At 44.7% G+C, this 19241-nt stretch overlaps 1 protein-coding gene across 1 annotated transcript in view; it reads right to left on the bottom strand.

Annotated features, from left to right (window-relative positions):
• Positions 1–17378, bottom strand: part of LOC115147279 (multidrug resistance-associated protein 1-like) — a 35589-nt gene extending 18211 nt beyond the window's left edge. The window contains exons 1-6 of the mRNA XM_029689435.1: positions 17113–17378; positions 10584–10760; positions 9570–9695; positions 4987–5124; positions 1254–1376; positions 24–85 (exon numbers count right to left, since the gene is read on the bottom strand). Coding sequence (XP_029545295.1) covers positions 24–85; positions 1254–1376; positions 4987–5124; positions 9570–9695; positions 10584–10760; positions 17113–17154 — 668 coding nt within the window. The 5' untranslated portion in view covers positions 17155–17378. The remainder of the gene's footprint in view (positions 1–23; positions 86–1253; positions 1377–4986; positions 5125–9569; positions 9696–10583; positions 10761–17112) is intronic.
• Between the last annotated feature and the right edge of the window lie 1863 nt (positions 17379–19241).

The following is a 19241-nucleotide window of genomic DNA, read 5'->3' as shown; positions in this document are numbered from 1 at the left end:
GGAGTTTCATTAAACCATCTTACCCAGTAAACCACCAGAAGAGCATCTTCGACAGGAAAGAGGCATCCTTGACTGGACATGGGTTCTGAAACAGATTAGAGGGTGAATGTCACTGACTTTGACCACCATGTAAATCTCTCAATGTTTAAAGGCTTTGGTAAAACATAGGATTCCTCTGTGGCTGACTTTAATGGTTCTATGATGTGCTTGTAGAGTCTATTTACTGGATGCTAATGAGTTTAAACAGCATGATGCAGTAAGGTGGTCCTCAGTGGAAACTGCATGTGTAAATAGCTGGAGACTATGGACAGGAGTAAAGCGCGTAAACAGTTAGAGTTAATGTTGGCGCTAGGGTTGGGAGGAGAATTTGAGGTCCATGCTGGGTGGTAACATGTCGTCACTGTGGCACCATGCTGAACACACACACCTACACACTAGCAATTTGTGCTCATGCTCGATCTTTGGCAACCTCTCTTCCCTTTACCGCCCCCTCACCGGAGGTCCTACTCTGTCTCTCTCTTTCCATCTCTCTCGCTTTTCCTCTCCATCCCTCGCTTTCTCTGTTGTTGTGACTATGAGAATCTCTGACCAAGACGTGGGGAGAGTAGAGAACACACTAGGGTGTGGCTCTTGCACCAGGCTGTGGCTTCCAGTCCTCTGAACCTCACTACCGCTGGCCGACCAGGACAGATACTGTGAGACATTTCGGAGTTTTTTGGGACAGTTTGTTTTTCTCTCAAGATACAGTATCATGTCATGTCATGGACTATATAGGCTTCACTGTAGCTACCGCTACCAAAGTCAAGTTGATTAGAACAGGAGTTGTTATAGTCGCTATGGTTGTTTGGTTGGAACATGATTCATCAGTCTTTTTTGATTGTACCGACCGTGAGAGAGTATGATTCCGTAAACCGCAAAAATACAGAACTGCATTGGTGTAGTAGTGGTGTAACGATCGTAGCATGGTTCATGTGGTATGTGAGTCATGTGTATGGAATGGACAGAGTAGACAACACACATTCATTCATTAATTCACACTGTCCTCATAGGAAAGTGGGCAGAGAGAGGAAGTGAATCACTTCAGCTTCCACCAAAAGGGAAACTCAGTGAGTGTGTTGACAACGAAAGTCGAAAACCACAAGATGGCTTCTATTCTCAATCCCAGTCTCTGCCCAAGCATTCTCTCATGTTTTGGAAGGAGAGAGCATTTTGACGGAAGTGAAATATAGCCCACGTTCTGATCTAATGCCTACCTTGACGAGGACGGTTTTTCCCTCTGGAGGCTGGTCAGCGAAACAACACAGGAAGAGCTGGGCCAGTTGGAGTGAGAAGTAGGAGAAAAACGCTGTGTATCTCACAATATCGGTGGTGATACCCTGTTAAAAAAGAAAACAGTGAATATTACGTGATTTGCCTAATGAAATAAAGGTTAAATAAATACAATTGTCAACATTATCGTTGTAATTGCATTTCTCATGCAACATATAGTTGTGTAACCATTTGTGGGTTACTGAGACATGCATGTCTTGTACACACAGCATTGGAACTGTGGCATCAAGGAAATCATGTTTCAATTGAAATGCTCTGTCACAGCTGGTAAACAATGTATCATTAATTGCAATACTTTTTATTTCATCAGTGTGGGTTTGCATGAGTTTGTCAAAATGCAAGCTTTTCTTCCCAGATAAAGATTTCAAGATTTCCCATACTTGAACTCAACATAAGGCACACTATATAGGACAGGATATGGTTATATGCCACGATCACAGAGAGACTCAATAAAGCTTATTTTGAACCGTAAAGCCAAATCGTGGTGAAAAACCAAAGTCTTTAATACGTCGCTTTATATAAATGAAGCAATAGTAAAAAGCTCCCTGCAGTCACGCTACGACCCATATCTGTAAATAGAGAGATTGTGGGTGAAGCAGACACAAACCAACCCTCCCTCCCTCTTTCTCAATGGAAGAGAGCCAAAACAGAGATATTAACCACATATTATGTGAAATGTGGTTTTCACATGTTATTCTTAACTTATAAGAGACCAGCAGGCCTGTTTTTGATGGCCCATATGTCAACCTAATGTTTACTCGTTTCCCTTTGTGTGAAAGTTAGAGCCATAGGAAACGGCAGTTGGAGTGATTTTGACATTTTAGTCATTTAGCAGACGCTGTTATCCAGCCCTTACAGGAGCAGTTGGGGTTAAGTGCCTTGCTCAAGGGCAAAGTATTTTTCATCTAGTTGGCTCAGGGATTTGAACCAGAGACCTTTCAGTTACTGGCTCAACACTCTTAACCGCTAGGCTATCTGCCGCACAGGTACGACTTATGATCAAATCAAATTGTAATGGTCAGATGCTTCATAAACAACAGGTGTAGTTTTACAGTGAAATGCTTATGAGCAATGATAGCTTGGCTATGTACAGGGGGTACCAGTACCTAGTCGATGTGCAGGGGTACGAGGAAATTGAGGTAGATATGTACATATAGGTAGGGGTAAAGTGACTAGGCAACAGGATAGATACACTGCTGCTATTGTCTATTACTGTATGTGATGTGTGTGTGTGTGTGGCGAATGTGTGCCTGTGTGTGTGGGTAGAGTCCAGTGTGTGTGCATAGAGTCCAAAATAGTGCAAAGAGGGTCAATGCAGATATTCCGGTTAGCTATTTGGTTAACTATTTAGCACACTTAAGACTTGGGGGTTGAAGAGGTTCAGGAACCTTTTGGTCCCAGACATAGCACTCCTGTACCATTTGCCATGCGGTAGCAGAGAGAACAGTCTATGACTTGGTTGGCTGGAGTTTTTGACAATTTTTAGGCCCTTCTTCTGGCACCACCTGGTATAGAGGTCCTGGATGACAGGGAGTTCAACCCCAGTGATGTACTGGGCCGTACACACTACCCTCTGTAGCGTCTTGCGGTCAGATGCCGAGCAGTTGCCACACCAAGTGGGGATGCAGCCAGTCGAGATGCTCTCAACGGTGCAGCTGTAGAACTTTTTGATCATCTGAAGGGCCCATGCCAAATCTTTTTAGCCTCCTGACGGGGAAGAGGCATTGTCGTGCCTTCTTCACGACTGTGTTGGTGTGTTTGGACCATGATAGGTCCTTAGTGATGTGGACACTGAGGAACTTGAAGCTCTCGACCCGCTCCACTACAGCCCATGTGAATGGGGGAATATTCGGCCCTCCGTTTCCTGTAGTTGTTGATGACAACCTCACACTATGTTGCGCCCAGAGTGCAGATGGGGAGAACAAACTAGATCCGGCCGCATAGTGAAAACAGGGTCAGGATGGTATGGGGCTAGGAGTGGGTGGTAATATATGCCTGTAAACATAGGTCAGTTGGTCTGACCAACAAGCCGAGGGAATTGGGTCTGCAAAACCAAACCAAACATGAACTCTGCACACTCAGACCTTTTAATGTTGTTGCTAGTCTACCAGAAGAGCAGTCTCAAAGTTCTTCTCTGAGATTGTCCAAATGATCAGTGCTGGTGGTGGCCATGTGTGTGCACGTTTGATAATGTGCCCGTCTATACACTTGAGTGTACAAAACATGCTCTTTCCGTGACAGACTGACCAGGTGAATCCAGGTGAAAGCTATGATCCGTTATTGATGTCACCTGTTAAATCCAATCAGTGTAGATGAATGGGAGGAGACGGGTTAACACAGGATTTTTAAGCCTTGAAACAATTGAGACATGGATTGTGTATGTGTTCCCTTCAGAGGGTGAATGGGCAAGACAAAATATTTAAGTGCCTTTGAACGGGGTATGGTAGTAGGTGCCAGGCACACCGGTTTGAGTGTGTCAAGAACTGCAGCGCTGCAGGGTTTTTCACACTCAACAGTTTCTAGTGTGTATCAAGAATGGTCCACCACCCAAAGGACATCCAGCCAACTTGACACAACTGTGGGAAGCTTTGGAGTCAACATGGGCCAGCATCCCTGTGGAATGCTTTCGACACCTTGTAGAGTCCATGTGCCGATGTATTGAGGCTGTTCTGAGGGAAAAGGGGACTGCAACTCAATATTAGGAAGGTGTTCTTAATGTTTTGTTCTTCCGGGGTATGTGACTGTGTTGAGAGGATAATACAAATACTGTATTTCCCAGTAGGTCGGTCCCAGTAGGTGTTTGCTGGCTGCTCCTGCCTATAAAAGTGGTGCTGACGTGCCTCTTGTCTGACCCTGGGCTGCCATGTTGGGTTGTCTCACCATCACTATCGGTTTTACCTCAGAGCTGTCATTACCGCTGGCCTAAACACTACGTGTGGTAATGTCATACTGGAGGCGATAAGGATGTGATATGGATCTGTGTGTTTCTAAAAACGCGAATGCTGTTACTGCTAGGACAAAATACGAGGACAATGATTGCAGTGTCTGTAAAGAAGAGACACCGGATGATAGGAGGGGTGTTTAGCAATCTACAGAGGCTTTAGGGAGACAAGGGAGATGAGAGTTGGCGGTGTCTGTCATCCGCCCTGCCTACACTGCAGGGTTTCCTCTGTCGACTTTGGGGAGGCAATGCATTTATACCCAAGTCATGCTAAGTCTAGACTAGAAAACACTTGGTTAATTTTGTGGAGTTACGAATAAAGCATAGCAGGCACAACAGCATCTCTATATCAAGCAATACGCTCTCTAGTCTCTAAGTCTAGACTATGGGTAGACAACCCTAGACCCTAGACAACCCTTCAGGCAAACTGGTTCTGCGGGGTCACTGAGTGAAAACCTAAGCAGACATAACAGTCAGGATGTCGGCGTAGCATATTCATCCAAGTAAATTGTTTCCTACGTTACAAAATTACTGTGTGTCATGACTGTTTTGACAGTAGTCTCTATTAACCTACATTCATATAGCGTGTGAGAATAATCTTGACTACTTGTAACATCAGTCACGCAGACACTGAGTATGTTAGTGCCTGTGTCATCACACCTGCTTCTTCTCCCATAGACCATGGAGAATAAAGTCATGTTCTACTACTACCATACCTCGTACATAACCAGCTGGATCTTTGCCCGTAGGGGCACCAGGGAACACACCACCGCCAGGACCCAGAACAGGAAGAGGAAGATGGAGGAACGACAGCCTCGTATCCTCTCCAACTGGATGATGCATATGGCCAGGACCTGAGGAGAGAGTGGGAGAGAGAGAGTGGGAGAGTGGGAGAGAGAGTGCGACAGTGAGTGAGAGTGAGATTAGCATGACTTGCATTATCAAATCAAATCAAAGTTTATTTGTCACGTGCGCCGAATACAACTTACAGTGAAATGCTTACTTACAGGCTCTAACCAATAGTGCAGAGAAAAAAAGGTATGTGTGTGTGTGTGTAGGTAAGTAAAGAAATAAAACAACAGTAAAACGACATTTGAAAATAAGAGTAGCAAGGCTATATACAGACACCGGTTAGTCAGGCTTACTGAGGTAGTATGTACATGTGGGTGTGGTTAAAGTGACTATGCATATATGATGAACAGAGAGTAGCAGTAGCGTAAAAAGAGGGGTTGGCGGGTGGTGGGACACAATGCAGATAGCCCTGTTAGCCAATGTGCGGGAGCACTGGTTGGTCGGCCCAATTGAGGTAGTATGTACATGAATGTATAGTTAAAGTGACTATGCATATAAGATAAACAGAGAGTAGCAGCAGCGTAAAAGAGGGGGGGTGGGGGGCACACAATGCAAATAGTCCGGAGTCTTATGGCTTGGGGGTAAAAACTGTTGAGAAGCCTTTTTGCCCTAGACTTGGCACTCCGGTACCGCTTGCCATGCGGTAGTAGAGAGAACAGTCTATGACTGGGGTGGCTGGGGTCTTTGACAATTTTTAGGGCCATCCTCTGACACCGCCTGGTGTAGAGGTCCTGAATGGCAGGCAGCTTTGCCCCAGTGATGTACTGGGCCGTACGCACTACCCTCTGAAGTGCCTTGCGGTCGGAGGCCGAGCAATTGCCATACTAGGCAGTGATGCCACCGGTCAGGATGCTCTCGATGTTGCAGCTGTAGAACCTTTTGAGGATCTCAGGACCCATGCCAAATCTTTTTAGTTTCCTGAGGGGGAATAGGCTTTGTCGTGCCCTCTTCACGACTGTCTTGGTGTGTTTGGACCATTCTAATTTGTTGTTGATGTGGACACCAAGGAATTTGAAGCTCTCAACCTGCTCCACTACAGCCCCGTCGATGAGAATGGGGACGTGCTCGGTGCTCCTTTTCCTGTAGTCCACAATCATCTCCTTAGTCTTGGTTATGTTGAGGGCTAGGTTGTTATTCTGGCACCACCCGGCCAGGTCTCTGACCTCCTCCCTAGAGGCTGTCTCGTCGTTGTCGGTGATCAGGCCTACCACTGTTGTGTCGTCAGCAAACTTAATGATGGTGTTGGAGTCGTGCCTGGCCATGCAGTCGTGGGTGAACAGGGAGTACAGGAGGGGACTGAGCACGCACCCCTGGGGAGCTCCAGTGTTGAGGATCAGCGTGGCAGATGTGTTGCTTCCTACCCTCACCACCTGGGGGCGGCCCGTCAGGAAGTCCAGGATCCAGTTGCAGAGGGAGGTGTTTAGTCCCAGGTTCCTTAGCTTAGTGATGAGCTTTGAGGGTACTATGGTGTTGAACGCTGAGCTATAGTCAATGAATAGCATTCTCACATAGGTGTTCCTTTTGTCCAGTGTGGAGTGCAATAGAGATCGCATCATCTGTGGATCTGTTTGGGCGGTATGCAAATTGAGTGGGTCTGGGGTTTCTGGGATAATGGTGTTGATGTGAGCCATTACCAGCCTTTCAAAGCACTTCATGGCTACGGACGGGAGTGCTATGGGTCTGTAGTCATTTAGGCAGGTTGCCTTTCTGTTCTTGGGCACAGGGACTATGTTGGTCTGCTTGAAGCATGTTGGTATTACAGACTCAATCAGGGACATGTTGAAAATGGGATTTCTTGTAACCTTCCGGGTTAGAGTCCCGCACCTTGAAAGCGACAGCTCTACCCTTTAGCTCAGTGCGAATGTTGCCTGTAATTCATGGTTTCTGGTTGGGGTATGTACGTACAGTCTCTGTGGGGACGACGTCCTCAATGCACTTATTGATAAAGCCAGTGACTGATGTGGTGTATTCCTCAATGTCATCGGAAGAATCCCAGAACATGTTCCAGTCTGTGATAGTAAAACAGTCCTGTAGTTTAGCATCTGCTTCATCTGACCATTTTTTTATAGACCGAGTCACTGGTGCTTCCTGCTTTAATTTTTGCTTGTAAGCAGGAATCAGGAGGATAGAGTTGTGGTCGGATTTACCAAATGGAGGGCGAGGGAGTGCTTTGTACGTCTCTGTGTGATTACAACGGACAGTGAAAGTCAAGCGAGTGATTTGAAAGGAGAGACCGCCGACTGAGGACTGGCAAGCGAGTCTACTTTGAAACTCAACATCTATTACTTTGAAGATGAAAATGAATCCCTCAATAAATCGTCTGTATCAGCATTCACTGTCATTCCCAGTAGTCTCTCTGGGTCTGAGAAGAAAGCTGAGAAGAATCAATGGCTAAATAGAAAATATTTGTAAGGATTGGATTTGGCTTTTGTTGTTTTTGGAGAAAGAGGTTAGATTGGGATTCCCCTGACCACAGACGCAGCTGTTATCCTGCTGACTTCCTTCAATAAAACAACAGATGTATAGTACTATGCCCTCCACCCCTGCTTCCTTCCATCCCTCCGTCCATGCATTGCTTTTTGCCTTAATTGCACTACATTTATTTTCTCTTATTCAAAAAGGTCTCTGAACTCTTCTATTTTGTTCGAATACAGGCTGTCATTGTAAATAAAATAACATTCTTAACTGACTTGCCTGGTTAAATAAAGGTTTAGTAAAATAAGTAGATAAAACAGGACTGATTCCATGTTTTCAGGCACCAGTGTCTATCCGAAAAATTCCTTGTCTTTCCACGGACTGTGTTTTGGCTGTAATTATCTCTGACTGTCTGTAGTTTGGTCAAGTTGAGAAGTTATAAAGCCTCGCCTGCTCATCACTAAAAGGAGAGTGTGGTTATAGAGTTGCATAATAGATACCATACTGGTTCCATCTGATCTTAAAAACGGTCCTGTTTTTAAGCAACCAGCCATGATTATATAACGTTTGATAGATCAACAACACCATAGAAACACTATATGTATGCTATATAGTGGAGATAAATATGGTGATTGTTGGGTTCATTTTCAGTTTCTACACATATTGCCTGACTAGCCACATTGCAGGCAAAGAAACGGCCTCCAGCCTCATAATTACCAGTATAAACTCTTGATAGATCAACGACACCATAGAAACTAGCCTGGTCCCAGATAGTTTTGTGCTGCCTTGATAACTCCTAAAGGTTAATAGTGTGGCAAGACAGCACAAACAGATCTGGGACCAGGCTAGGTAGAAACACTGTATAGAAAAATATCTATGCTGTGTGGTTGGATGTCAGGTTCATTTCCCAGTTTCTATGCTGCTTGGCCTGTTGCCTAACTAGCCACATTGCAATTAAGAAATGGCCATTCCCGTCTGAGAGGAACCCATTTCCTTGAATGGAAGTCAGTGGGTGGAACTAAGTCCATTACTAAAACCTAACTCCCTACCTAGTAATTATACAGGAAGTCTGGGGCATTGGGGCGGAAAAATAACTCTGCGTCATGGTGTCGCTGATTACAGCAGATGGCGTGGCTTGCAAGCAGCTCTCATGGTAGGAAGGGAGAGCGACCATGACCACAAACCGGGGGTGAGTCTGTTGAATTTTTTACAATTCCCATACATTGACTGTATATGGGTCGATGAGGACGAGAAACAAGCAAAATAACGTAGTTTCTTTTGAACACAGTGTTCCTTAGCTTTACGTATGGGAAACCAGGGGGTGGTGGCTACCGTTATGGTTCTGTGTCCAGAAAATTATTGGCCTTCGCTTTTTATTTATATACCAACCAACCAATCAACTGTAAATATCATGGCTGGTTAACTGTAGCAAGGTCTTGGATTTCAAATCCGGGTCCCTAATGTGATAAAAAAGTGACCTTTTTAAAAATGGATGCCTTGTGTACCTGGTACAAGAGATGCATTCAGTATTTCTTCACCCAAACAGTTGCTGATATTGACCTAAGAGTCTGAGGTGACCACAGGTGGGCCAGGCTGTCTGATTTGGAGGGACTGAGTCCCTGCAGCACTTGTGTTCGGCCTCTGAGGGAGTGGGGAGTTATGGGTAAGGGGGTCATGGCTCTGTGAGTCAGCTACAGGAGGCACACTGCCCTACATCCGGCCTCCTCTGCTCCTCCCTCTATTCCCAACCCCTTGCACCTCTTCCTCTGTCTTAAATCTGACGTTATACCCTCCCCGCCTAGTAGTAAACAGGACTTCTCTTCCTTGACAGCAGATCCTGGGGGTGCATTAAAAATATATATCATGTATTTCACCTGCTTAAATAAAGGTAGGGGGGAAAAGCATCCCCCGGGATCTACTGTCAGGGAAGAGAAGTCAACAGCAGATACTGAGACATAAACAGTACATAGAGAGAGAAATCGTGAAGAAAGAAGCTGAGACAAAGACATTGGCTGATGGTTACAGTACTTACCACAGTCAAGCTGCGTATGATGGGGCTAAGGAGGAAGACCATGTGGTTTTGGATCTCATGACTCCTCTCCAGAAGAATGTAGAAGAACTCCACGAAGCCAAATGAGGCCAGGAGGAACCCCAGCACCTGGAGGATGGACAGCCACAGGGAGGGAAGCAGAGTGAGGTCTACAGTACTGTCATTGTGATTGATTAAACGTTTTGGTTACTGGGGAAACCAGAAACATGCATCTTTTGCACCTAAATGACAATCTGGACATAAACTCTCAAGAGACTCTGGAACTGTCAATCCATATTGTCAAGCCGCATGTCTCCATATTGTAAGTATTTTATATACTTTATACAGACTGAAGTACAACCACATGGAACATAACAGTGGAAAGTGAGAAGGGACCAAGACATTTAAATGTACATGTAACCCTCTTGGAGTGCCATGTATGCCATCTTATAAACTCTTACGTTCGTCCTATAAACTCTCCATGCTTTCTTGATTACTTTCTAAACCTTCAAGGCTTTTCCCCGCTGTTATCCTCTCTTCTTGCTCGCTAAGGCATGAAATTGTCCCCGGCCGGCCCTATATAAACACTAACCATGTGGTGCTTGGTTTTCACAGTACTTCACACTCATATTAGTTTATGGCAGATATGGTCGTGCACTCGAACACTCGCCTGGTCTTGTATAATGTTAATGGCCATGCCATGTCTACTCTTGCGGTTTGGTTTAAGGCTGGTCTTAAGGCTCAGGACTGGTTGGTGCAGGCTGGTTGTACTTCCGGGTTGAAACGTTGCACTGAAAACACTACAGGAGCATCCAACAGTGTGTGGGTACTGGGTATCTATTTTTCTTTCATGACTTTACTTTTTGTACCCTGCATCTGCAGGTCACTGGATGTGCTTATAAACTCAGGCTGGTTTGGCTCATAGAGATAGAATGACTAGAATGGACAATTCAAGTCACTGTTCTGTGATCATTGGACCGACCGTTGACCATATTGGGATTCTATGGGTTGGCTCACCGTCTTGGCGGTGCAGAGAGTGGAGATTCGGATGCATCCACAGTCATGGCAGTAGAGTTTGAGGGCGTAGAAGGGCGCCAACAGCCAGAGATAGAAGCACGGGAACCAGACGAGCACCGTGTTCTGGAAGCACTCTGTCAGGTCCGGTTTGTCTGTGTACCACGTTCGATTCCAGTCCTGGAAAAGACAAAGATACACCCATTAATATGCAGTTTAAAATTAGGATGGTAGAGAGTGGAGGAGTAGGTTTCTGCACCATTCTCTGCACTGAGTAGAAGTCATTTCTTTCTTGACTCAATACAGATTTACATTTATGAAATGGAGGATTGTTCATTGTTCTCATGAGTTCATTTTAGGTACAGAATTTCTCATTCAGTCTCTAAATTGGCTGTGTTCAAATAAATACAACTCAACCAATTTTGCTCCATGCTTCACCTACTGTACTGTCAACTTGAGGAACGTCAATTTGATATATCAGTCTAACAGTTTACTCATGTCAGAGTATTAGCCTAGTGACAGATTCAGGGCAAGGATTGTTAAATGAACTGCTTGAAGCAGGGCAGAGAAACTGGACGCTGGCTACAGTATAATGTCCCGGTCTGTGTATCTAGGCAATGGAGAGTGAAACCACAGCAAGTCAACATAATCTGTGTGCGTTGGTTGGATGGTTGGAGCTTGGGAGTTTTTCGTCTTTTTTTCTACAGAGCTGAGTCAGTCCTGGAATATTTTAACCCACGGCTCCAGCACGTTTAAAAACTTTCCCCTTTGGAAGGGCGAAGTCAGTCAAAATATTACAGTACATGATGACGATACAAACCCACTTAGACGACAGTGGGATGTATTCTGTTTGTGCCGACCGAAGTGTGTACTGTTGGCCGAAGTTGCCAAATCCACATTTCGAGATTGCATCATGCAAGCCTGCAGCCCCCGGCGACGGTGGGCTGAAAAGGAAGGAAGTCTGACTGTAAAATCACCAAAATACTCTTAGCCTCTAAGTGCTCTGTTGTACTCTCACCTCTCCCTGTTTATCACCTCTAAGCCCTCTAACGAGGGGCTGGGTGTCTGGCTGCAGTCTGCATTTTGGAGGAGCAAGAGGTGCCTGCCGAGTCGCGAGAGGAAGTGGGTTTAACTACTACGGTCGGCTGGACTTGTTGAGCGGCGGCAATGCAGCATTGTGAATCATACACACACACACACACAGCAGCTTGTAGCAGCGGGGCAAGGCAGACTCCCACAGGCATAAGGGAGAGTGACCACAATTCATAACAGCTGCATGTTGGGTCATTACACAACAGCAACACCAAATGTGTTACTATACTGTAACAAATGTGTTATTAATTTCAGTTTAATTTATCTATCCCACAAGAGGCAATTCTGCTCCTACTACATAAAATACTCCAGATCATGTGTGAGGAAATTCATCCACCTACTGAATATTTTCTCCGTGTAACAGGTATTCTTCTGAAGTGCTAGATGGCTATTGACCCAATGAGTGGGAGTCTTTTCACAGTCTCTCCTTGGCTCCTGTGGTCAATTTTTGGCCTGCGAACAAACACTTTTACAACTTTTATATAAGAATCGTAAGTTGTCAAACAAACTCAAAAGCTTTTTCTTGGTCACCTTGCTCAGCGTTTTCTGAATTGGCTACAGAAGCTTCTTCCAGACCTTGGTTTGGATGGAAATGGAAGGTCTATTTTTACCTACCAAACGTAGTGATGTGAACTGAGGAGAGAGAGCCTGCATGGACTGTGTTGTGCACCTTTCAGTTGTCTGAGAGAAATGATACATTCTGATTCCTTTTTGATATCATTCAATTCTTCACTGTAATACTTTACGTCACTGCAAGCATAAATGTGTCCAAAGATCTCAACCATTTGGCATATGGAGTGTATGTTAGCTAAATTGGATCTGTTCATTGTCATTTAGAGAATGTTGTAATTGTCTCGACAGGACTGTTCATCACTGCCTTTGTCACATCTCCCAAATTGCAGAGTAGTTTTGATTTAAAATAATGTTTTCAAAACATGTTGAATTGCAGGGTTTCAATACAATCCCTCCAGTTTGCAGAGTAGGTGTTGTCTGAACCACACCTCTCTTGCTGAATGCAGGATTCTCTACATCAAATTGTTATTATCCACAATGCAAGATAATAACATTTGATTGATAGGGGATGAAATAATTCTCTTTTCACCTTTCAGCTCTTTGACTTGAACTGTTACCAAAGTAAGATTATGGTTTTGATGTAGCCGCACTACTCTGAAGGGTAAGGGCCCCGGGCCCCGGGCCCAGGGTCATACGTTGCCATAGAACACATAACAGATATGTAGTCATTTTATGTTTCATCACCTGTAAATGTTTCATTTGGATATTCCAGAGTTCTCCCATTCACAACATTCTGTTTTATGTCTTGTCCCACGTTGGAAACTTTGTTAAAGAGGTTGCTGGCACAAGATTAGGTCGGCCACCTTTGTATACAGTTAGATTGGTGAGCTCTGAAGGGACATCGACTGATAATGGCCATGTTTTTTCTGGCTTTGTTGGCAATATAACGCTTATGGCATGTTACTTGGTAGCAGATTGTTCTAGAAGTAGCAGACTGTTCTAGAAGTAGCAGACTGTTCTATGGATGAAATCTCAATTAGTGTTTGCATGTCTATTCCTAAATAAGACTGATATGTCAATATCAGGTGTGTGAAAGAAAGAAAGAAAGAAAGAAAACGAGAGGGGGAATAGAGAGAATGACACAGGGAGAGAGCGAGAGAGGCACAGAGAAAGAAAGTGAGTGATGACAGGCGATTGACTGATACCTTTCTTCCTGGATCAATGCCATTCTCCAATTTTTGAATAAAAGTACACTTACATCAACATTAGTTCACATGTGTATCTGAATAAGGCTGGCATGTGAGTAGCAGGTCTGAGTGATAGAGAAAGAGGGGGGGTAGAGAGAGAGAGTGAGGGAGGACAGGGGGATTGACTAATGGCTTTCGAGCTGGATCAGGGCCATTCTCAAATTTTTCGAATCAAGATACAGAATGTGGAGCTTTGCTCCTATGCGTACTATTAGGGATTACCGGAAGCTGTCCACATACTGATTGATTCATATGCATTGCTGTACTTGATATTCCCAGATATCCTTACATTACCTACGGTAGCATCACATAGGATGCTTACGCTCTTTGAGACTCCAATTCCCGTGCTCAGCGTGGTGTCACTATCCATGCCATCATTCTACTTAGATTACAGCCAGCACTCTACTTAGATTAGAATGCATGTCCAATACATTGATTTCTTCATTAAGTGGTATGCTAGTGTGGATATTGGAATGTAGCCTAAGGTCTTTCTTGGCAAGGATTATTCCCGTCTGCCTATGTGCCCTAAGTGCACTTACATAGGTGCCTATGGCTCTAATGTAATTTGAGAAAGGTCAATGCAGACGCTGTGCAACTGTACCTTCCTTGTACCGCAGAGAAGTCTACCTGGAAAGTCTTCAGTAACCTAACTTTGAAAGTAAACTTTCGGAAACGTATGCCTGAACTCTGTTGGTTTAAATGTGTCAACGTGTGCATGCTGGGACAGTTTGAACTGAACTCTTTCAGGACAATAAAGTCAACCACCAATGAGCACCTTAAAGGAATTGGCAGAACGTTAGTAAAAAAGACAATCCTACACAGTACACACTACTCTGCCAAGATGCATTTAACCCTGCAGAACAATACATAGTCCTGCCACAATAATTGCATGATACACTATATATACAAAGTATGTGGACACCGCTTCAAATTAGTGGATTTGGCTATTTCAGCCACGCTCGTTGCTTACCGGTGTATAAAATCAAGCACACAGCCATGCAATCTCCATAGACAAACATTGGCAGTAGAATGGCCTTACTGAAGAGCTCAGTGACTGTCCCATGTGGTACCATCCAACAAGTCAGTTCATAACATTTCTGCCCTGCTAGAGCTGCCAACTGTAAGTGCTGTTATTGTGAAGTGGAAACGTCTAGGAGCAACAACGGCTCATCAGCCGTGAAGTGGTAGGCCACACAAGCTCACAGAATGGGACCACTGAGTGCTGCAGCATGTAGCGCATAAAAATTGTCTGTCCTCAGTTGCAACACTCACTACCGAGTTACAAACTACCTTTGGAAGCAACGTCAGCACAAGAACTGTTCGTCGGGAGCTTCATGAAATGGGTTTCCATGGCCGAGCAGCCGCACACAAGCCTAAGATCACCATGTGCAATGCCAAGTGTCGGCTGGAGGGGTGTAAAGTTCGCCAACATTGGACTCTGGAGCAGTGGAAACGCGTTCACTTGAGTGATGAATCACGCTTCACCATCTGGCAGTGCAACGGACGAATCTGTTTTTCAGTCTCTTGGTCCCAGCTTTAATGCACCTGTACTCTCTCCACCTTCTAGATGGTAGCGTGGAGAACAGACCATGGCTCGGGTGGCTGAGGTCCTTGATGATTTTCTTGGTCTACTTGTGACACTGAGGGCTGTAGATGTTCTGGAGGGCAGGCAGTGTGCCCCGGTGATGCGTTGGGCTGACCACACCACCCTCTGGAGAGCCATACAGTTGTGGACGGGGCAATTGCCGTACCATGCGGTGATAGCCTGACAGGAGGCTCTCAATGGTACATCTGTAGAATTTCTTCAGCCTCCTGAGGTTGTTGTGCTTTCTTCACCACACTGTCTGTGTGTATGGACCATTTCAGGTTGTCAGTGATGTGCACGCCAAGTAACTTTAAGTTTTAGATCATACCCCAACGATCATACTCCCAAGACATTCTATCCACCTGTATCCAAACACCTGAGACCTGATCCGGAATTCTAAATAATGTCACGGGTCTGGGTCGGCTCTGATATGATTGTCACGGGTTTCGGGTAGGTGGATATGACTGAGAGAGTGAGAGAGAGAGAGAGACACACGTGTAGCTTGTTGTTGTTGGCCAGTCATAAGTCAGCAAAGCGGCAATAGGCTACAGTCATAGAGACTCTGTGTGTGGCAAAAGTTAGGAGATTTCTAATCAATGGAAGATGGAATTAAAAGTTAAAGGAGAAGGACATGCTACAATTACCAAGAGCCAACATGTAGACTTCTGCTTAGTATTCTGAATGGAGTTGTTGTTATTTGTAACTGTAGGATGAGAAAACACATGCACTGCAGCCTCAATTAGCCTAGCTAGCTAAAGTTAGTTAGCTTTAATAGCTTCTCCGGTTTGATGCAGTCAAGACAGGTACTACGTAATCATGTTTGATGATAAATAACCTAGCTATGGCAGCTATTGTCTACTATAGTGCGAGTCGGCTTTATGGTTGGTTGCTGTCTCTCGTCTCTCACTCCCTGCGTCACTCGCTCACAGTAAGGCCCCTCCCCTGCCCAGTAGTGGCACCTCTCTCTCCCTCCTCTCGCACTTTATCAGCTCTGGTTAATAAAGTAGCTTAAAAAAGGGCTTTTCTGCCGCTCCCATCACTCGGATCGGACCTGTTCAGGATTCTACCAGGTCTATACGGAAAGGGTCTAGTTTTCCTCGGGTCACTTCGGAGCGGATCTATATTTATGCATATCGTCAATCGGATATGGGTGTGAAATCCCCAGGTCCATTTTGGAATGAGTCCAACGTTTTGGAACCGTGAAGACCTCTATTGCTAACCTCTCACCATTACCAATAACAGGGAAGGTTAGCATTTTTGGGGGGGGTATGATATGTATGCCTCTAACTTTCTCACTCATCATTATTCATGATTCATTCAGGATTGTCCGTAATCATGGTAGCATCCACATTTTCCGTTGTTATTTACTGTAAAAGCAAGTCCAAATGACACAATACATTATTTACCATTGATATCTATTGGGCACAAAATAATCTGAAACACAACCAAAACAAACTGCAAATGCATCCCACAAGTTTGGCTGCATCATGTTATGGGTACGCTTGTCATCGACAAGGACTAGGGAGTTTAGGATAAAAATAAATGGAATAAAGCTAAGCACAGGAAACATCCTAGAGGACCTGGTTCGGTCTGCTTTGTAACAGACACTGGGAGACATGCACCATTCAACAGGACAATAACCTAAAACACAAGGCCAAATCTACACTGGAGTTGCTTACCAAGATGACATTGAATGTTCCTGAGTGGCCTAGTTACAATTTTGATTTAAATCTGATTGAAAATCTATGGCAAGACTTGAAAATGGCTTTTTAGCAATGATCAACAACCAACTTGACAGAGCTTGAAGACTTATGCAAAAATACTCACTGCCAAAGGTTTTATTTGTCATACATTTTTAATCAATGTTAGAATTTTTCTTCCACTTCCACATTACATAGTATTTTGTGTAGATTGTTTACCAAAAATGACAATTAAATCCATTTTAATCCCACTTTGTAACAGCAAAAAAAATGTAAAGTCAAGGGTTGTGAATACTTTCTGAAGGCACTGTATTCTAAATAGATTTCAAACAGTTGACTACCGGTACTTGCTCAAACAAGTGAACTTTTGAACATGAGGTCCATCATGCACTCACCCATAGAGGATCCAGGCCACTGAGTTCACAAAAGGCATCCATCCACTCCCCTTCTCCTTCCTCCTCACTTCTCTCTGGAGTAGAATATCCCTTCTCAGGATGGGCACAGGTACTGTATGAGTGAGAGTGTCTGTGTGTAAGACTCCTCTTTCTGAAGTAAAATATCTCTGCTCTCAGGTGTAGGCTAGTCACTCAGTGTGTGTCAGTGTGAGACTTCTCAATGAAGGCACATTGTGTGTGTCTCTGTGTTAAGGTACACTGTGTGTGTCTGTGTTAAGGTACACTGTGTGTGTCTGTGTGTTAAGGTACACTGTGTGTGTCTGTGTTAGTATAATACTTATGTTAGTGAAGCCACTCAAGTGTTCTAGTGTTCAAGTCAAGTGTTCCTCTCCTCTCTCTCTCTGACACCTTGTGCTCTCTCTGTGCTCCTCCAGCAGTTCTGAGTCCCTCTCTGTGTCTCCGCTGTTTATGTGTGTGTCTCCCTGTTAGGTGGGTGGAAGTATTTCTCTCTCTCTTTCTCTCTTTCTCTCCCCTCTTTTTCTCCAACGTCTGCTGGATCTTGATCAAAACACCACAACTTGCTACTCCCCCTTGATAGGATGGCAGTCTGTTCCACACCCAGAAATACTCCTCTTGTCCCTCTCTCCATTCTCCCTTTCTCCCCTCAACACCCGTCCTCTCACTGTAGTAAAGTAGCAGCTTTATCTCCCTCTGTGACCACAAGGAGTTTTGTTTTTGCATTGACACAGTTAAGTAGGTGCGATTTTCTTGCTTGTCCTAATAACCTAGATATGTATGTCCAGCTGTTTGACATCTATGTAAACAAAGGACCATGGGAATGCCATGAATTTCCTACCAGCATTTAGGTGAGAAACACTGAGCAAGAGCGGAACACACACACACACACACACACACACACACACACACACACACACATATATATATGTATATGTGTATGTGTATATGTGTATATGTATACATACACATGCACAATAATGATTTATTTGAGTGTAGTTCATAGCCATGCCATGCCACTCTAGCTAACCACACACACACACACACACACGCAGGCAACAGTAGTGTATCAGTGCCCCAGCCAGCACCATGGAGTTGACAGAGAGAGAGAGGGTGTCATTTCTGAGATATATAGCCCTCCATGATGTTGTGTGGAATGCAGCAACTTACTGATTCGTTTTTTGGGGTGTGAATTCTGAGAGGTGATTATGGAGAGTGTGTGTGGAGTTGGAGGGTGTGTATGAGGAACTTTTGTGAGTGTATATGCGTGTGCGCTTGTTCATGCATGCGTCTCTGTGTGTGTGTGTGTGTGTGCGTGCGTGCGTGCATGTGCGTCTGTGTGTATGTGCGTATGTGCTTGCTCATGCATGCGTGTGGGTGTGTGCATTCGTTTGTGTGTGCGTGCCCTTGTGCATGTGTGTGTGTGTGTGTGTGTGTGGGCAGTGTGTGGGACAGTTATTGTGTGAGGAGAGTGCCAGATGTGAGGATGAGTAACCCTGCAGCACTTCACTTTCCTCCGAACCTGACCTCAGCCAAACCTTCAAAAAAACTCACCACAAACTCTGACCCCAACAGACATCCATCCCCATCTGAACCTCATGGAATATTTTGCGAAAACCCAATAAAAACAGTGTCTGTGTCTCTCGTCCTTTAAGGGTCTTTAGTCTGCTTATAGGTAGTCTAACATCAGACACACTAACTGATGACCATCACCCTGGTGAAGACCCAAGGGAAAGTTCAGATGGTGCACACGGGGAAAGTATGACAGTGTCTGGTAATACCGACACCACAGTAGAGAAACATGGAAAGAAGGGAGGGATGGAGGGAGGGATGGCACGGCAGAAGCAACCCACCATGCCCTCTCCTGTGTCTAGCCACGTCCAAAGAGCATGAAAGAAAATATGACTCTATTTTTCTTCAACGTGAATCATCATCGTCATAAACATATCAGTTCTTCTCAAGGTTACTTGTCTGTCCATGGTGTGAAACCTGGGGGGTAACACAACCCAGTAGTCTCTCCCTTGTCTGTCCATGGTGTGAAACCTGGGGGGTAACACAACCCAGTAGTCTCTCCCTTGTCTGTCCATGGTGTGAAACCTGGGGGGAACACAACC

This window comes from Salmo trutta, chromosome 14 (genome assembly GCF_901001165.1).
Source record: "Salmo trutta chromosome 14, fSalTru1.1, whole genome shotgun sequence".
Taxonomy (NCBI): Eukaryota; Metazoa; Chordata; class Actinopteri; order Salmoniformes; family Salmonidae; genus Salmo; species Salmo trutta.
This window is presented reverse-complemented; position numbering and strand designations above follow the sequence as displayed.